Below are 17532 nucleotides of genomic sequence, written 5' to 3'. Positions count from 1 at the left end.
GCATAGGGTTTCCAAGGGTTTAAATCTTTGCAGAAAGCTCATCTTTCTCCCATGGAGTGAGTGGTGGGCTCAAACTGCCAACCTTGTGGTTCTAAGTCCAGTACTTTTCGTGTGGGTTATGCAGTTGTTGTTGTTGAGTGCCGTCGAGTCAGTTCTGATTCATAGCGACCCTGTATACGGTTTCAGAGGAGCGACTAGTGAGCTTGAACCGCTGACCTTGTGACTCAAACTGACTTGGCAGTCACTGTTGTTTTTTACCATCGAGTCAGTTCCAACTCACAGTGACCCTTTATAGGGTTTCCGAGGAGCAGGTGGGTTTGAACCCCCGACCTTTCAGTTAGCAGTTCAGTGTCTAGCCCACAGCACCACCCCAGAAATCCAAACCCCATATGTTGTTGTTAAGTGCTGTCACATTGGTTCCAACTCAGCGACCCTGCGTAGGGTTTCCGAGGAGTGGCTGATGAGTTTGAACCTTACAATTCAAGCTGACTTTGTTGTCCAGTGCTGATCCGACAGCATCACACCAGAAATCCTTAATATTATCTCACTTTGTTAATATTTCATATTTATCTTTATTTTATATAAGAAATACTAGTACATGGATTATCCCAGAATTTCCTGTAAAAATAGTTAATAAGGATGCATTATGCTAAACATCATCTCTTGTACAGAGATCTCTTTCAGGAAATGGATTCCCTCTCCTTTGAGCTCACCTAATCAGTTAATATGAGGCACATTGCTAACTGATTTCCCTCCTTGCCTTGACTGTTAGGAAACGCACAGCTAAATGTGAGCTCAACTATCACCGTAGGTGTTTATCGCCACACAGTACTTGATTATGATTTTATCATTCTCTTCATTATTTAGCTCTTTAAAAAAATTATTAATTTTTATTCCAAGTCAGCATATCTTACTAGTATTGTGAAACATTGCCTCTCCATCACCGAACTTCACACGTGTCTACCCTGTAACCAGTGAATTACTTAACTCATTATCAGGAATTATTTAATTCTTTAGCAGGAGTTTTGTGTTGACCACTTTCACTCCTCTAATGTTAGTGGGATAAAGCACCAAACCGCAAAGTCGGTTTGAACCACAAGGTTGGCAGTTCAAACTCACCAGCCATTCCTTGGAGACCCTATACAGGGCTGCTATGAGTTGGAATTGATCTAATGGCACTTAACAACAACAACAACAACGTTAGTTTAGTTTTTGAGGGAGGCTTTTGTCACATTCCCCTCTCTGCTTGTCCTGTGTTGTAATAAACAGAGCCCCAAGATCCATGCTCAATGTAGTCTTCTTATCTGCCAGCAAAGAGATTTTCTGATTCTGTTCTCCATTTCCAGGTCTAACGACTTCTATTGATAGCAAGTTTTTATAGCACAATTTGGAGTTCTGGTATGGTGCTGTAGGGTAAGCACTGGACTGCTAACTGCAAGGTTGATGGTTCAAACCTACCAGCCGCTCCTTAGAAATCTTTTACAGGGTCACTATGGGTTGGAACAGACTTGACGGCACTTAATAACAGCAACATAGCACAATTTAAATATCCATGCTGCGAGGGGACAAGTCTGTTCCTCATAAAGACATGAGGTTTGCAGTTAGGAGTTATAGGTTTGATCGCTGGCTGCGTGACCATAAACAAGACTGTTGTTGTTAAATGCCGTTGAGTCAGTTCCGACCCACCGTGACCCTGTATAGGGTTTCTGAGGAAACGGCTTGGTAAGCTTGAACCGCTGACCTTGTGGTTCAAACTGACTTTTCGGTCCAGCTCATTAACCCACAGCACCACATCAGGACTCCAGTCAACATTAGTGTGACTAATAAATTCTATTAGTAGTTCTGTGTCTTATCAAGAATAGAAGACTGTCCAAGGGCTCTGGACTGTGGCCGTCTCTGGAGGGAGGAGATATCTTAAAACTACCAGGAGGGGTCTAGAACTAGACTCCTTCAGTATTGGGCTCTTCCGGGTCCATGCTGGCCTCTAATTAGTCCTAGAGACCAGCATGGAAGGAAAGTCAGGCTGAGAGGCGATTAGATCCAAGTTATAAATACAGCCTTCCTTTCAAGCATAAAGGAGAAGCAACCTCTTTCCAGAGCCTGAGGGCATCAGCAGGTGGCAAGATGCCAGCCCTGTTGTAAGACTGAGCATGCGCCAATCCAATTCATAGTTCTCAGCCTAGCTCCAGACTCAGGTGTGTTGGGCTGCCTTGTCCGTCAGCCACGATCCAATTAGTCACACAAAGCCTGTCATGTTCCGGTCAGACGTGGATTAGCTGGGCATGTGTCAGCCACACAGACTTGTCCCAAGTCCTTAGAGGCACACAGAAGTGCAAATAAATGTCAGTCACACGCCTGTCTATTGGGTGCATTTTCATCAAGCACATTCTGAGCGAGGAAGGAGAGCGGGAACGTGAGTCACCAGCAGCAACCAGGAGAAAGGCTGATGGAAGAATTAAGAATCTGTTGGAAGTCCTTTTCCGCTGATTTTCATCTTGGCACCTTTCAGTCATGACTTGATCTCTTCTTCAGTCTGAATGTGTGTTTTGTGTGCGTGCCCATGTGCTCACACAGAGGCGAGATGTCAAGGGGTGGGGAAGGGAGGAAGTCGGCTAAAGTGGAGTTGTATCTTACTTGGAGATTAGATTTGAAAGTCGACAGGGCCTATGACAAAATCACCTTCGAAAAATTCCCTCAATCCAACTCTGCTACAGATGTCTGTTTTTCTATTTGGGTGTTGAATTAAGTAATTGACTTTATCTTAAGGGCCATGGTGGATAAAAATAATAATCAGCCTCAGAATCATAATTAGTGAGACACAATGTTTCCATTAGGAAGAGCACTCAGGGACTGAGTGGACCCTTCCCGTGGTCACTCTGTGGTATATGTCCAACCATAGAGCACAGCCTTGTAAGTCATCTCTCATTCTCTGATGGAACACAACTGAACTTCAAAGAATGGTTGAGGGATGGCCGGCCACCATTCATGATTGTGTCGCTTTTGCCCTTCACTAGATGTTGGCTTTGAGACACGTGAGGCTGACATTCAACCTGCACTCCATCTGTCAAACTCTGTACCCAAAAGGCTATGTATGCCCAGACCAAAGGTGCACCCTTTTTTCTCATTTATCTGCCAAAGGGGTGCCTTTTTCTACTTCTCACAAAGGTTCTATATAGGTTAATGATGGCAGTAAGATTCCAAGAAATCTGAGAGATCCAGGATAGAAGACCGATCCTATTCTTGTGGTCAAACAATGTAAAAAGGGTTGTCATTCCGATTAGGGCCCCAGTGATTCATTTGTTTACTGAAGTAATTATAATGCACTTATAGTACCTAGGCCAGGTATTATGCGGAAGCAGATGAACATGGTCCCTGTTCTTATGCGTGAGAGATACAGATTTTAAACAAAGTAATCATAAGGAGCTCTGGTAGCATAGTGGTTACGAATCGGGCTGCGAACCGCAAGGTCAGCAGTTCGAAACTACCAGCTGTTCCGTGGGAACAAGATGAGGCTTTCTGCTCCCGTAAATATTTACAGCCTCGGAAACCCTGTACAGGGTTGCTATGAGTCGGAACCGACTCCACGGCACACAGCCACCACCACTAATGTAAGATATAGTGTCAGGGAGTGATAAACCCTACTATGGAAGTAAAACAGAATGACAGGGTTGGGAATGATGGGGAGATTGAGAGCAACTTTAGGTAGATGCTTGAACTGAGAATTAGATGAGGAGAAAAAGCAGACCATGATATCTTGAGGGTTTGCCCTTTTAGAGAAATAAGCTAGTGTTGCTGTGGTGGATAAATGCAGAGTAATATATAAGAAACTACAACCTGCGCGAACACTAGACCTCAGGTCTAGGCCATCGTGAAGCAGACTGCACTACAGGGACATTGCTGACATGGAGCAACAAGGACACTCAGATTTATCATCCAAAGCGGTCACTGTTGAGAGTGGAAGGGACAATGGTAATAATCCCTCTGGGATAACAGGCATACACTGGGTCTGTCTAAGGATAATCTCCCTGCTGTGGGGGCAGTGGGGATGGAGTTTATCTTGCAGGATGTCTGTGACCCAACAGTTGAGAGACTGGCTTATAAGAGTGACTTTAATCCAATGCACATCAGCACACATCATCAGTTGTCATTGAGCCAACTATGTCTCATGACGACCCCATGTGTGTCAGACTATGACTTTGCTCCGGAAAATGCTCAGTGGTTGCTTTTTCGGACCTTTTTTCCCAGGTGCCTCTGCACCATTTGTTCCGAATAGCCACAGCTTGGTCTATGATTACAAATTTCCCTAATGTTTGTCTTTGTTTCCATTTCAGGACCAATCAGAGAAAGTTAAATACAGCATCCTAACCAATTATGTAAGCAGCTCCTTTCTAGAAAGTCTGCCTCCAGCATCCTCATACTAACAATAAGAACACACCTTGAAGTCGGCCTTTTTGTTCACTAGGAAGCTTTTCCACTCTTCCGCCTGCTTTTGCGTCTCTGCCAAAAGCAAGTGAAGCAAGTGATGGTGGCTGACTGCTTTGTTCCGACTGCTTTGTTCGAGCAAGCTCTGGATATATAACCTCTGTCCTCAGGGTCTTCCCTGATGAGTATAATGAAGGTCTGGGGTCCTAGGGACTAGGATGAAGGGAGCTTCTCTGGAGAATGGAACCACTGTTGTTGTTGTTATGTGCCGTGGAGTCGGTTCCGACTCATAGCGACCCTGTACAGGGTTTCCGAGGCTGTGAACCTTTACGGGAGCAGAAAGCCTCATCTGTCTCCTGTGGAACAGCTGGTAGTTTCAAACTGCTAATCCTGAGGATAGCAGCCCGATTCGTAACCACTATGCTACCAGAGCTCCTGGAACCACTGTACTGTTAGAGAAAAAGAAACATCCAACTTTTAAGGCACTGCCATTTTAGGTCTTTATTTTAGCAACCTAATCAAATCCTAACAACACACACACACACACACACACACACACACACACCCCACCCCCCCTGAGGAACCATTTTAGTATTAGAGATTGAATAGTCAAAATTCATCTATTTAAACCATACTAATTTGGACCTTGTGCAGATTTGCCCTGGGGCGGCCTGGGCTAAGGGAACCATTTGCACTAGATTAAAAATTTGCTGAGTATATTTCTTTCAGTACACCAGATTTTACTTCTTCAAACTAGGATTTTTTTTTTTTAAGGTACTTCAGCATCCTTCATTTGCATCCAATGATCGATATACTAATTACAGTGGAGTTTTACCTGTTTATTAAGGGAGCTAATACTTGGAGGCTACTTAGTGGAGGTCTGAGGATGCTCATAATGTAGAGAAGTAAAGCTGCATTTGAAAGGGAAAAAACAACCCTGCGCTGCTCATCAACCACACCGCACACCAGATGGCCCGTCTAGAGACTTTTATTCAGGGTGAGAAAGAGGAAGGTGACCTCTGCTGGAAAGAGAAGGCAGGAGGCAGAAGAAAAGAGAGAGGAGAAGAGGGCAGAAAGAAGAGAGGTCAATGGGAAGGGAGTGGTCTTATATAGGTTCAACAGGAAGGGCGTGGTCATTGCTAAGGTGATTCAGCTGTGGCCTATCAAAAGCCAGGTATCCCTTTAGACTACGTGCCTTGTAGTTTAGGGTGGGGAAACAGAAACCTAAGATTACAAAGTGGGGTTGAATGGAGAGGAGAGGGAAAAACCCGGAAGGTACAGCCTAAAATGGTGGACCTGATATTGTAACAGCATTTATGCACACAAAAGTCTGAATTGTCATAAATTCTTACTGGACTTTTGCCAATCAGGATTAAAGCAAATTTCAGCTCCTTGACTATTTAGTGAGACCTGGTGTCTCAGTGGGTTAAGTTCAACCTCACCAGCTGCCCAGGAGAAAGATGTGTTCCTCTGCTCCCATAAAGGTGACAGCCTTGGAAACACTATGGGCAGTTCTCTTCTGTCCTATAGGGTCACTATGAATAAGAATTGGCTCAATGGAAGGGACTCTCCTTGGCTAAATTTACTTTATATTCCAATACAATTCAGTCTCCCTTTGAATTTAACATAGCCCCGGGCATAAATGACACTGGGATGGGAAATGTATAATAGTTTATTCATGGCCACATCCGATCCATCCTTCTGGTCACCAGTGGTTCAAGGCCCTGGTTTCTGGGTGGTAATGGCTCCCAATGCCCTCCCTGGCACTTTTATGACCACAGGAAACGCACAGAAAGGACAAACTCCCGGAACCGATGCTTCATGGTACCACAGTCCCAGGCACCTGATCTATAAGATGCTTAGGTCAAGAAGCTAGGCCATGGTGAAGAACAAGATGTCTTAAGACTTTTGTGTTTTCCATCCCTGTAAGTCAGGTTCTGATTTCCAGAGGCCATCTCCCAGATGGGGTTGAGCAATGCTTTCCTACGCCACCTAAGGTACTGTAGCGATCTGGAATGCAAGTCCCAGAAAGGCAGTTCCTTCAGATACACCATCCATGCCCTCAGGTCTCCATCATCTATGTATTCATCCACTCCTGCTTTTATCCCTCAGATGTGTCTTGGGCACCTACTAAATGCTATTGCTCTGGTCAGTTGCTGTTAATTCATCCCCTGACTCACTGCCAGTCCATGTGCCCCAGGATTGGATCATTGTAATTCCATAGGATTTTTATCGATTTTTCAGAAATTGATTTCCTGGTCTGTCTTAGTCTAGAAACGCTGAGAAACATTCATCCTGTTGTTGTTGTTGTTGTTGTTGTTGTTGTGAAGTGCTGTGGAGTTGGTCGTGATTTATAGCAACTCTTTATGGGCTTTCCAAGGACTGACAGGTGGGCTTGAACTTTGTGGTTCAAACTGACCTTGCGGTCCAGTGCATTATCCTACAAGTGCCACACCAGGACTCCTGGGTTCTTCATCTGAGCAATACATAAGCCTCCAGGGACTGACAGGTGGCTGCCCATATTTAAGTTAACCCTCAGGAAAGGCAAGATTTCTACTCCTGACCCATCCTACACAACCTCTGCTCTCTTCCTGTAAAATCCAGTTTTGACCCTTGAGGTCTATGGTGGAAACAGTTACACAAGTAGTTGAAATCCAGCATGGTAAAAGCTGTAATTGAAATGCAAAAAAAAAAAAAAAAACTACTTCAAGAACACAAAAGGATTCAACTTGGCTTGTTGTTAACTGCTGTTAAGCCTAATCTTTCTCTTTCTCTTGTGAGCAACTGAACTGGTAGATTCAAACTACTGACTTTGCAGTTACTAACCCAGCTCATAATTCAATATGCTACCAGGCTTCCTTGGACTTTCCTACTGTTGTTTTGTTGTTAAGTGCTGGTGACTCGGGCGACTCGGTTCCAACTCACAGTGACCCAGTATACGCTTTCCAAAAAGTGGCTGTGAGCTTGACCTTGCAGCCCAGCACATTAACCCATGGCGCCACACCAGGGCTCCTGGCTAGGCAAATGAATTTGGGTGATGAAATCTTACTGGGAAGAATGTTTGTTTGCTTTTTCACATTACGAAGTAATGCCCTTTTATTATGATGAAGCTGTGATACACACCTCAAAATTTTAATATACTAGGCTTTACAAGGGTTAAGACTATGGTAGTCTTTACGAGGGACAAGACGATAATTATTGATAAATTGTTATCAATAATTGGTTGCCATGGAGTTCATTCCAATTCAGTATAACTCCATGTGTGCAAAGTAGAACTGCTCCACAAGTTTTTATGAAGAAGATGCCTGGTCTTTCTTTCGAGGTGCCTCTGGGTGGGTTCGAACTGCCCATTTCTTGACCAATAGTCAAGCCCAACCATTTGCGTCATCCAAGGACTTCAAATTTTAAATGTTGGCAGTTATCTGAAAACATCACGCTGACCAAGTAAAAATATATCTGATGTGTCATCAACCGTTTGACATTAATGCTGCTAAACACCGCCAGACATACATTCCAGAAAAAGAATGTCCCCAGAGACGTCTATGTGATCTTTCTCTGCCAGCCTTTGCCAGCAAGAACCTCATTTACCCACGATGACCATGCAGTCTTTGCAGCCCTCCTAGCTTGCCCAGGTCCTCCCCCCACACCTTGCACAAAGAGGAGTGAATGAAAGAATCATAGCCCAGACTTGGCTTACGGAGAAAAAGCCCATGTGAAGGACACAAGGAGCCATATTTATTTCACATGGGCAAGCATGATTCCGTCGCATGCTGAGCAAGAATGCTCATGTGAGGAAGTACCCGTAACAGCAGAATATGTGCTTTTTGTCCACAGGGAGCAGGAGAGTCACAAAGTGTTTTTTGAAAACAGTTTCCTTCAAGTCCAGTTTAGACCAAGGGCTTTGAAATCACTACTTTGTTTCATCACTAAAGGGTCTGTTTCCTAGGAGTGGCCGGGGAGGCAAGGAGGGATATCCTCCTTTATGTGGGATGCTGAGTTCTGAGGGCTGAGAATGGTGTGTCACCCCATCACCCAGGGCTGCTCAGAGAGGACCATGTGCAGAGTGGACAGTGACATGGGCAGTCTGCTGTGTTTATAACAGCAGAACCATCATCACTTCAAATACGTCATCATGGGAAGAACTACTCTTTTGAAAGCAATTTCCTAAAACCGCTTCTGGGCTGACAGGAGCCGTGGAGGCTCAGTGGGTTAGCGCTCAGTTGTTAAGTAAAAGACTGGTGATTCAATCCCACCAACCAGCCAGCCACTCCACGGGAGAAAGATGTGGCAGTCTGCTTCTGAAAGATTAAAGCCATTAAAAACTATCGGGTCACTATGAGTTAGAATCAACTCCAGAGCAATGGTGGGTTTGGTTTTTTTTTTTTTGGGGGGTGGTGGTGGTGCAGTTCTTATGGGCTGAAGGAAGAATGATTCTGAAATTGATTCAACATGCTAGAAACAGAGCAAATTTGTCTTGAAAAACTGGGGAGAGCTAGTGACAGAGATGCCCTGGTCCCTTGGCCTTTGCTGGGCTTCCCTATTCCAAGATGACGGGGCCCAAGATGGGAAAGAGGAGACCCAGGATGGCAGGGGACAGAAGGTCAGAGGTGCTGAGCACAAATCTCATTCCCACCTGAAGTCCTGTCCAACCGTTTCATAAAATTTAATATTATAAGGTCTATAAAATTCCCGGAGCTGGTCTATCACCTCAGGGTCTATCTGTACATGAGTTCTCCCCTTTGATTTGCCCAGGCATCGAGGCAGGAGGCTGGATTCTGGTTTCTTCAAGCAAGGGAAGCCTTTGGTCTTATTGAAATAGAAGTGCTTGTCTGTGATGAATCTCTTGATGCCCAGGAAGTCCTGCACCCGTCCCATCTCACCAGCTGGGTCGGTGATGAGCCGCTCGCCACTGACGAAGTGGATCTGGGCCAGCGGGAAATACCGTAACCAGCTCTCCAGATGCAACACGTACATGCCGATGCGGATGGCATTCCAAGACACATCCACCACACCCAGCGAGCGGTTGCGGAAGGAAAGGCCCTCAAAGGTAGGGATGTCTGGCTTTTTAGAAAGTGTCTGGGTATAGTCGGAGATGGCCCGGGTCACGGGATTTCGTACCACCACAATCAGTTTGGTGTCTCGAGACATGTTGAAGATCCGCCGAGGGGCCTCTTGAGTGACAAAATAGCTGGGTGTCTTCTCCAGTGTTATCTGACTCTCAAGAGTCCTGGGCATGAGGCTCCTATGGGGATAGAAGGACAATATATCAGATGGGGTCCCAGCAGGGATATCGCAATCCCACGTCCCCAGTGGGCCCCCTTCCACCTGCTCTTACTTGGTGAGGACCCCAAGTTAACTCTTATAGATGTTTGACTTTCTTTAAAAAGATTGATTTAAGACTGGAAATAATATAAACATTCATCAATGTGGGTTAAATCAATTATAAAATACTCAATTCACAGAGTTAGTTAGATCAATATGTACAAAAATGGAATGTTCTCCAAGATAGAATGTTACATGAAAAAAAGGCAAGACACAGAGTGTATCTTGGGAAGGAAACATACACAAAACCATAAATGCAGATGCTTCTAGGGAGAGGATCTGAGCTAGGAGGTCAGGAGCTAGTGAAAATGACCTTTTTTCAAGTAGCTGAAAATTTTAAGACACTTATTATATATTCAAAAACATATTGATTGATTTACACAGTCAATATCAAACAAGCAAGCCACGGGTTGTCATTCTTACAAAATGTATTTCTCCAGATAACTTAAGAAAAACTTTTTTGGGCAAAAGCTTTATTTTTCAGGAATAGCAGCAGTTTTAGAGATGAATTCTGACATCATCTTCTGAAAAGCACTTGAAATTCACCCTTTGTATGACCGTGAAAAACTCAGCACTCCAGGCTCAGTCAGGACATCAGTCTGAGGTCCGCAGTGCAAGCCCGCTCTCATATCGTGGCTCTGTTCAAGACTTGGGGGATGTTGGTGGGAGGCTCAGGCAGGGGCATCTCCTTCCGTTGGTGAAGGAGGGGAACATACTTGGTCCTCAAGAGCTCTTTCTTTCTACAAGTCACAGTTACCCATAAACGACATTTTTCTTTATTCTGGCTGCACTTGAGAACTACCAGAGGCATTTTAAAAAATGCAGATGTCTCTGCCTCATCCTATACTAACTGATTAAAAATATTTGGGGGTAGACAATTTGGAAAACGATTCAGAGAATTCTAATGGAAGGCAGAGCTGAGATCCATGAACAGATCCACACATCCTGAATCCTGCCACTGTGCTTTCTCAAGCCCCAAGGCATTTATCCCCACAGTCCTTTGTAATATCGACTCCTGGTGCCTGGCTCATGTCTTCATCTCTGTCCCATAACTTGGTTTCATAGTTCTCTGACATTCTTACTGCAAATAGCTCCATTTTCACTTGTCTTCATGAACTCTTTCTTATGTCATATCTTGACTGGTGTGGCGCTGTGGGATAAAGCACTAGACAAAAAAGGTCATTTTGAATCACAAGGTCGGTGGTTCAAACTCACCAGCCACTCCTTGGAAACCCTATACAGGGTTGCTGTGTGTTGGAGCCAAATTAATGGCACTTAACAACAATAACAATTCTGAAATGGTTGACTCCAAAACTCTGCTCTGAATGCATAACCTTATTTCTTTCCACATTACCTATAATCTCCATCTCCTTGTACCTGAGCTTCAAATTTAGCTAGGGTTCTCTTGATTTCACATTCTTCCCTGGACCCATTTTTAATATTGTTGTTAAGTGCTGTCGAGTTGGTTCCAACTCATAGTGACCCTGTCTGTATAGGATTTCCGAGGAGCAACTATGGGTTTGAACTGCCGACCTTGTGGTACACAGTACAGTGCTGATCCTACATTGCCACACGTTCACCATAATCATCATCAAAATTAATTACCTTGTACAGTAAAACCAGGAGTCCTGGTGTGGCGCTGTGGGATAAAGCACTGGACCCCCAAGGTCGGTTTGAACCACAAGGTTGGTGGTTCAAACTCACCAGCCACTCCTTGGAAACCCTATACAGAGGTGCTATGGGTCGAAATTGACTCAGCAGTACTTAACAACAACAACCGAGTACATATTCACCTCAACAACTGAACTTCCTTCTCTTTTTTGTCCAGTTTTGTAAATAATGCCACCATAACCTTCACAAGGGGCAAAAAAAACTCAGAATAATTCTTGTTTCCTTCTTACATGTAATGTCTTCCATTCCTGTAAATAGCATCTCCCAGACGTCTCAAAATCCAAGTACTCGTTTGCCAGTTTGAGGGTCTCTGGAAACGTTGTTTGCTGCACTGCATTGACCACCCAGTTCAGGGCCTGCTCCATTGTGTCCCACCATTCACACAAGGAACATTCTGTCTGAGCAGGTCATCGCTGGGAACTTCGTAAAAGGCACACCTCTGATTAGCACCCCTTTCCTGCTACATTTGTATATGCCTCGTATATGTGCTTTGGCATCCTGGGGGACCTTGGTGACTTATTAGCTCCTAACTGGGCAACCAGGTTCCTTGAAAATCAGTGCAGTCTCCAGAGGGATAATTAGGAGTGGAAGAGGAGGAAAAGCCTCATTGCAAGACACTTGTTCTTAAAACGAAATCCACTAACACCCATGTGCTGAGCTGAGAGTCGTGGTCCCAGAACTTCCGGCTCCGAACACTCACCTTGTTGAGTGCAGAAATGCATCTCCTTTCCCGTTATGGGACCACTGCCTTCCAAGCCCACATCCCCAAATCTTTACACTGTGTGACCCCAGAGCAAGCTACTAAGTCCCAGCTTAAACATCAATCATTCTTCACTGCTTACTGGGTAAAGTCCTTAAGGGGATGTATGTGGCTCTTTTTGATCCTACCCATGACCACCCATGGCTCTGGATAGGCTGGGCTAGTCAAACTTCTCCCCAAAGACTGTCTTTGTTCTATTGCCAGGGGACCTTCACATCTGCTGTTCCCTTTCCCTGAAGTCATGCTTAGCCAAACCTTCATCTCTAAGCTCAAATCACTTTCAGCACAAAGGCTTCTCTGGGCCCCTAGTATTTCCCCCTTGAGTCCTGGTGTGGCACTGGGGGTTAATACGCTAGGCTGCAAAATTGGTTTGAATCTCAAGGTTGGTGGTTCAAGTTTACCAGCTGCTTTTCAGGAACCTACATAGGGTTGCTATGGTCAGAACTGACTCAATGGCACTTCACGACAACAACAAAAGACTTAGGCATTTCCCCTGTGGTATTCCTTGGTACCAAGTGTCTACACGTTTTCTCCCATGTACCACTGGGGTTCGAACCACCAACCTATCAGTTAGTAGCTGAATATGTTAACCATTTACACCTCCTAGGAAGTCCCAACAGCTCCAGGTGGTAGTTAAATATTGGGCAAGGAATTATGCTATCCCCGAAGAACATGTAGAGTATGAAAAGCCGGAGAGGGACCCGTGGGCAACTTCAGAATATTTGGAGAGAATGGGGAATTTGAAAAGAGGATAAGATCTTAAAGGTGCATTAAGCAGGTGGTTGACTTCATTTGCTCCTCAAAGATATTGATTGAGAAGATCTTACTTGTGTCATGGACTGTAGTTGACTCTGGAGATATAGCTGCAGATATAATACAACCTGCTCTGCCCTTGCGGAATTTATAATCTAGTGGGACAAGCTGAGCTTCCACAGAGAGGAAGGTGAAGGAAACTAGGTTACAGAAGAGGAAACCAGATTATAAAATTCCATGATACAAAGTATCTACACATCCCGTTCTTTACACATTATCTGTGCCGATTACCCATCTTGAGTGTAAGACCCCGGAAGGCAGGGATCATGATTATCATGTCTCTATATGGACAATATCTAGTCCTGGTATCTCTGTCAGGTATCCACTCACTGAACAAGCTTTCACTGAGCCCATATTATATGCCAGCGACACAAAGATGACAAGGTAGAGTCTCTCTATTCCCAACGAGGTAACAGTCTTGTGAGACAGTTAGGATGGTTCCTTTTCCCAGTGGGAGGGATTGAACTAGCACTCAATTTCCCAGGAGGGTTAGTGGCTTCTGCCCTCTGGCAGGAGGTGCTACACCTGAACCCAGTTTCCCATAGTCCCAGGTCTCCAGGGCAAGCTGGCCTTCCCAGATAACTCCTACAAATAGCTGGTACCTAAGCCAAACCTGGTGTGGTGCTGTGGGTTAATGCGCCAGACTGCAAAGCCGTTTGAACTGCAAGATCAGCAGTTCAAGCTCACCAGCTGCTCCTAGGAAACCCTATAGAGGGTCGCTATGGGTTGGAACCGACTCGACAGAACTTCAAAACAAGCCAAACTTGACTGGTATCCTGTTGTTGTTGTTAGGTGCCATCGAATCAGTTTTGACTCATAGTGACCCTGTGAACAACAGAATGAAAAATTACCCAGCCCTGCACCAGCTAGACAATAGTTAATGTTTAAGCCCATTATATCAATCCATTTCTTTGAGGGTCTTCCTGTTTTTTGCTGACACTCCGCTTTACTAAGCATGATGTACTTCAGGGGTTGGTCTTTCCTGACATCGTGTCCAAAGTATAAAGTTTCACCATTGGTCACTAACAAGAAGTACTTCTTCCCAAACAGATTGGTTTATTCTTCTGACATTTCATGTTATAGTCAGTATTCTTCTTCACTAACACTTTAATTCAAATGCACCAACTTTTCTAAGGTCTTCCTTATTCTTTGTCCGGCTTTCACACGCATATAAGGCTATTGAAAATACCATGGCTGATGTCAGGCATACCTTAGTCCTCAAACTGATGTCTTTGCTCTTAAACACTTTAAAGAGGTCTTTTGCACTAAATATGCCTTATGCAATACATCTGATGTCTTGACTGCTGCTTCCATGAGTGTTGATTCTGGATCCAAGCAAAATGAAATCTCTGACAACATCAATCTTTTCTCCATTTATCATGATGCTATTTGTTGGTCCAGTGCTGAGGATTTTTGTTTTCTTTTCATTGAGGTGCAACCCATACTGATCTTCATCAGTCAGTATTTTAAGTCCTCTTCGCTTCCAGCAAGCAAGATTGTATCATCTACATATCCCAGGTTGTTAATGAGTCATCCTCCAATCCTGATGCTCCATTCTTCTTCAAATAATCCAGCTTCTTGAATTATTTGTTCAGCATACAGATTGAATAAGTACAGTGAAAGGGCGTGGTGTGCTACTGTTTGCTTATCCACAAATAACAAGGTGCTGTCACGTCTGCCATACAAGAAGGAATCTCAATAGAAGTTTGTGTGTGGGTGTTAGGTAGGGTGGGGAGCCTTTCCCAGGAGTGTAAACCGGCAGTTCATCCAGACCAGTGTGAAGGTGAGACTACAGGGTAACCCTGATCCTGTTTCTTCTATGGTGACCAGGGGTGTAAGTTTCCCCATTAAAGCCCATTCTCTTACCTGCACCTTGTACACTGTGGGGTGGTCCCGAGCCCTACTGTATGGCAAGTGGAGGTCACAAATGGACCCTGTGTGCCTGGTATACCCACACAGGGATGTTCAGAGGACAGTGGCCACTTGGGGGTGTGGTTATGAGTATGGAATTTGGAATCCAGGAGATCTGTGTCTGAGTCTGGTCACTTGCTAACCATAAGACATGGGCCTGTAGCATCCCTGGTGGTCACTGACGTGCTGGACACTAAGCAGGACAGACACTGTTCTAAGTTCTGTGTATGAGTCATCTTACTCAGTCTTGTTTAACAATTCTTGCTGAGAATACACATGGCAAAACACACACCGATTCAACCATTTCTATGTGTCTAATTCAGCTCCATGGATTCTATCCGTCACCTTGTACAACTAATTCTTACCCTCCCCTCCTGAGTTGTTCTTCCCCCACTAACATAAACTCACTGCCTCCTAAGTTTCCCATCCAATCTTTCGAGTTGCTTTTGTAAATTTCATACCATATAGATAGATCTTTAAATGAGCATCATGCTCAAGGAAAACATCGTTTTAAGAATACATCAGGGGATATTTTTGGTTTAAGTTTTAAAGATTATCTTCGGGCAATAGTTACAAGGGTTCATCCAGGCTCCAAGGGTTTGGGGATTTTTTAGAATTTTGAAATTCGGTTCTGCATTTCCCCCCTCTTGATCAAGATTCTGCTATAGAATCGCTGATCAAAATGTTCACCAATGGTACCATCCAATTCTTCTGGTCTCATGGCAAAAAACGGCAGTTATTAATCTCACTCGATCTTCATATTAATGCAATTATTATTATTACTATAAGACAGGAGTCATATTATTATTCCTGTATTAGGGCTGGAAAGAAAAAAAAACACCAAACAAACTTGGGGACAGAGAGCTAACATAAATAGCCAAAGCAACATAGTGAGTTGCAGACCCCAGGTTCAAGTGGGAACCCAGCTTTAAGAGAAAATGTGAGAATATAAAAAAAATAATCTTGGCACAAGATGAGCTTTTCTAAGCATTAGATGAAATTTAAAAATCACAAAGGAAAAGATTTAAAGTTAGACTACATAAAAAAATGTAAATATCTGGTATGGAAAATAGCATAAATAAAATAAATGGAATTTACAGCCTGTAAGACAGAGAAACAAAGGATGGTTTCATATAGATACTTTTTTTTTTAACATTACTACAAATCAACAAAAAAGGAGAGAACCTGCAGGATAGAAGAAAAGAACATATGCCACAAGGAAAGAGTTAATAGAAAAATAATTACAAATGGAAAACAAGCAGATTAAAAGATAACTCCATTTCTCTCCAATTAAAGAAATGCCAATTAAAACCATTATGAGATATTATTCATTTATTGTTGTCAAGTGTTGAGTCATTTCCAAAACATAGTGACCATGTATAGGGTCTCCAAGGAGTGGTTGATGGGTTTGAACCACCAATCTTGTAGTTAACAGTCCAGTGCTTATCCTACAGTGCCACACCAAGATTGCAAAAATATTTATTTAAAATTATAATTGCTGTTTCTGGTAAGAATAACCAAGTAGGAATGTAAATTGACATGGTCTTTAGGAAGGCAATCTGATATTATCAAAATGTAGAATTCAGATTCCTTTAAGACAGCAATTCTGCTTCTGGAAGTTTCTTTGCACACGTGCACGCAAGCCTGTGTGTAAGAATGTTCACTGTAGCATCTGTGGCAGAGACAGGGAACTGCCCACCAAAGTTTTGTATACATTGTTCAGTGCCGTCGAATTGGTTCTCATAGCGACCCTGTATAGGGTTTCTGAGGAGCGGTAGTGAGCTTGAAGGACTGATTTTGTGGTCCAGCGCATGCTTCTTTCTATGATCATCAGTTGCCTCCAAGTCCACTTGACTCATGGTGAGCCATGTGTGCCAGAGTAGATCTGTGCTCCCTAGGATCTTCAATGACTGATTTTAAAAATAGATCCCAGGCCTTTCTTCAGAGCTACTTTGTGACCCACCAAGCTTTTAGTTAGCAGCTGAGTGTGTTATATCACTCAGGGGTCCCAACTTCTTTTTATGACCTACTGCTAATTTCTAGAGGGTAGCTTCCCAGACAAGTTGCTCTGTGTCTGAATTCTTGCCATGGAAGGTGAGTAGAAGTGTTACCTTCAGTCCGAGGTGGTTACAAAACAGATTTGTCTTCTTCATGGTCTCTTTTTCCACCTGCCGACAGAACACAAAGATTCCGACAGGAGGTAGGTACAGAAGGTAGAAGAGATAGGGAAGGCCACTATCAGACAGGAAAGAACCCGCTGGATTATTTGGATCAAGGAATCAACTTTAATCTTAGGATCTGTCTGCTATTGTTGTTGTTATTAAGTGCTGTTGAGTCTGTTCCAACCCATGCCAACCCTGTATAGGGGTTCCGAGCAGTAGCCGTTGATCTTGAACTGCTGAACTTGCAGTCCAGCCCATTAACCCACAGTGCCACACCAGGACTCCATAGGAGTTAGCATTAACCTAAATACTAAAATTTTGTTTATTATAGAAAAAAAATTAAAATCTATATAACCTTTAGCAGGAAACTGGTAAAATAAACTACACGTATAGGAGTCCTGGTGTGGCTCTGTGGGCTAATGTGCTGGACTGCAAGGTCAGTTTGAACTGCAAGGTCAACAGTTCAAGCTC

General features: G+C 43.7%; 1 protein-coding gene across 1 annotated transcript in view; it reads right to left on the bottom strand.

The window, feature by feature from the left end:
- Positions 1-9045: 9045 nt before the first annotated feature.
- HS3ST2 (heparan sulfate (glucosamine) 3-O-sulfotransferase 2) overlaps positions 9046-17532 on the bottom strand; it is a 150817-nt gene continuing 142330 nt past the window's right edge. The window contains exon 2 of the mRNA XM_006871953.1: positions 9046-9664. Within this exon, the coding sequence (XP_006872015.1) occupies positions 9046-9664 (619 nt within the window). The remainder of the gene's footprint in view (positions 9665-17532) is intronic.

Source organism: Chrysochloris asiatica, unplaced genomic scaffold, assembly GCF_000296735.1.
Source record: "Chrysochloris asiatica unplaced genomic scaffold, ChrAsi1.0 scaffold00178, whole genome shotgun sequence".
Lineage (NCBI taxonomy): Eukaryota > Metazoa > Chordata > Mammalia > Afrosoricida > Chrysochloridae > Chrysochloris > Chrysochloris asiatica.
This window is presented reverse-complemented; position numbering and strand designations above follow the sequence as displayed.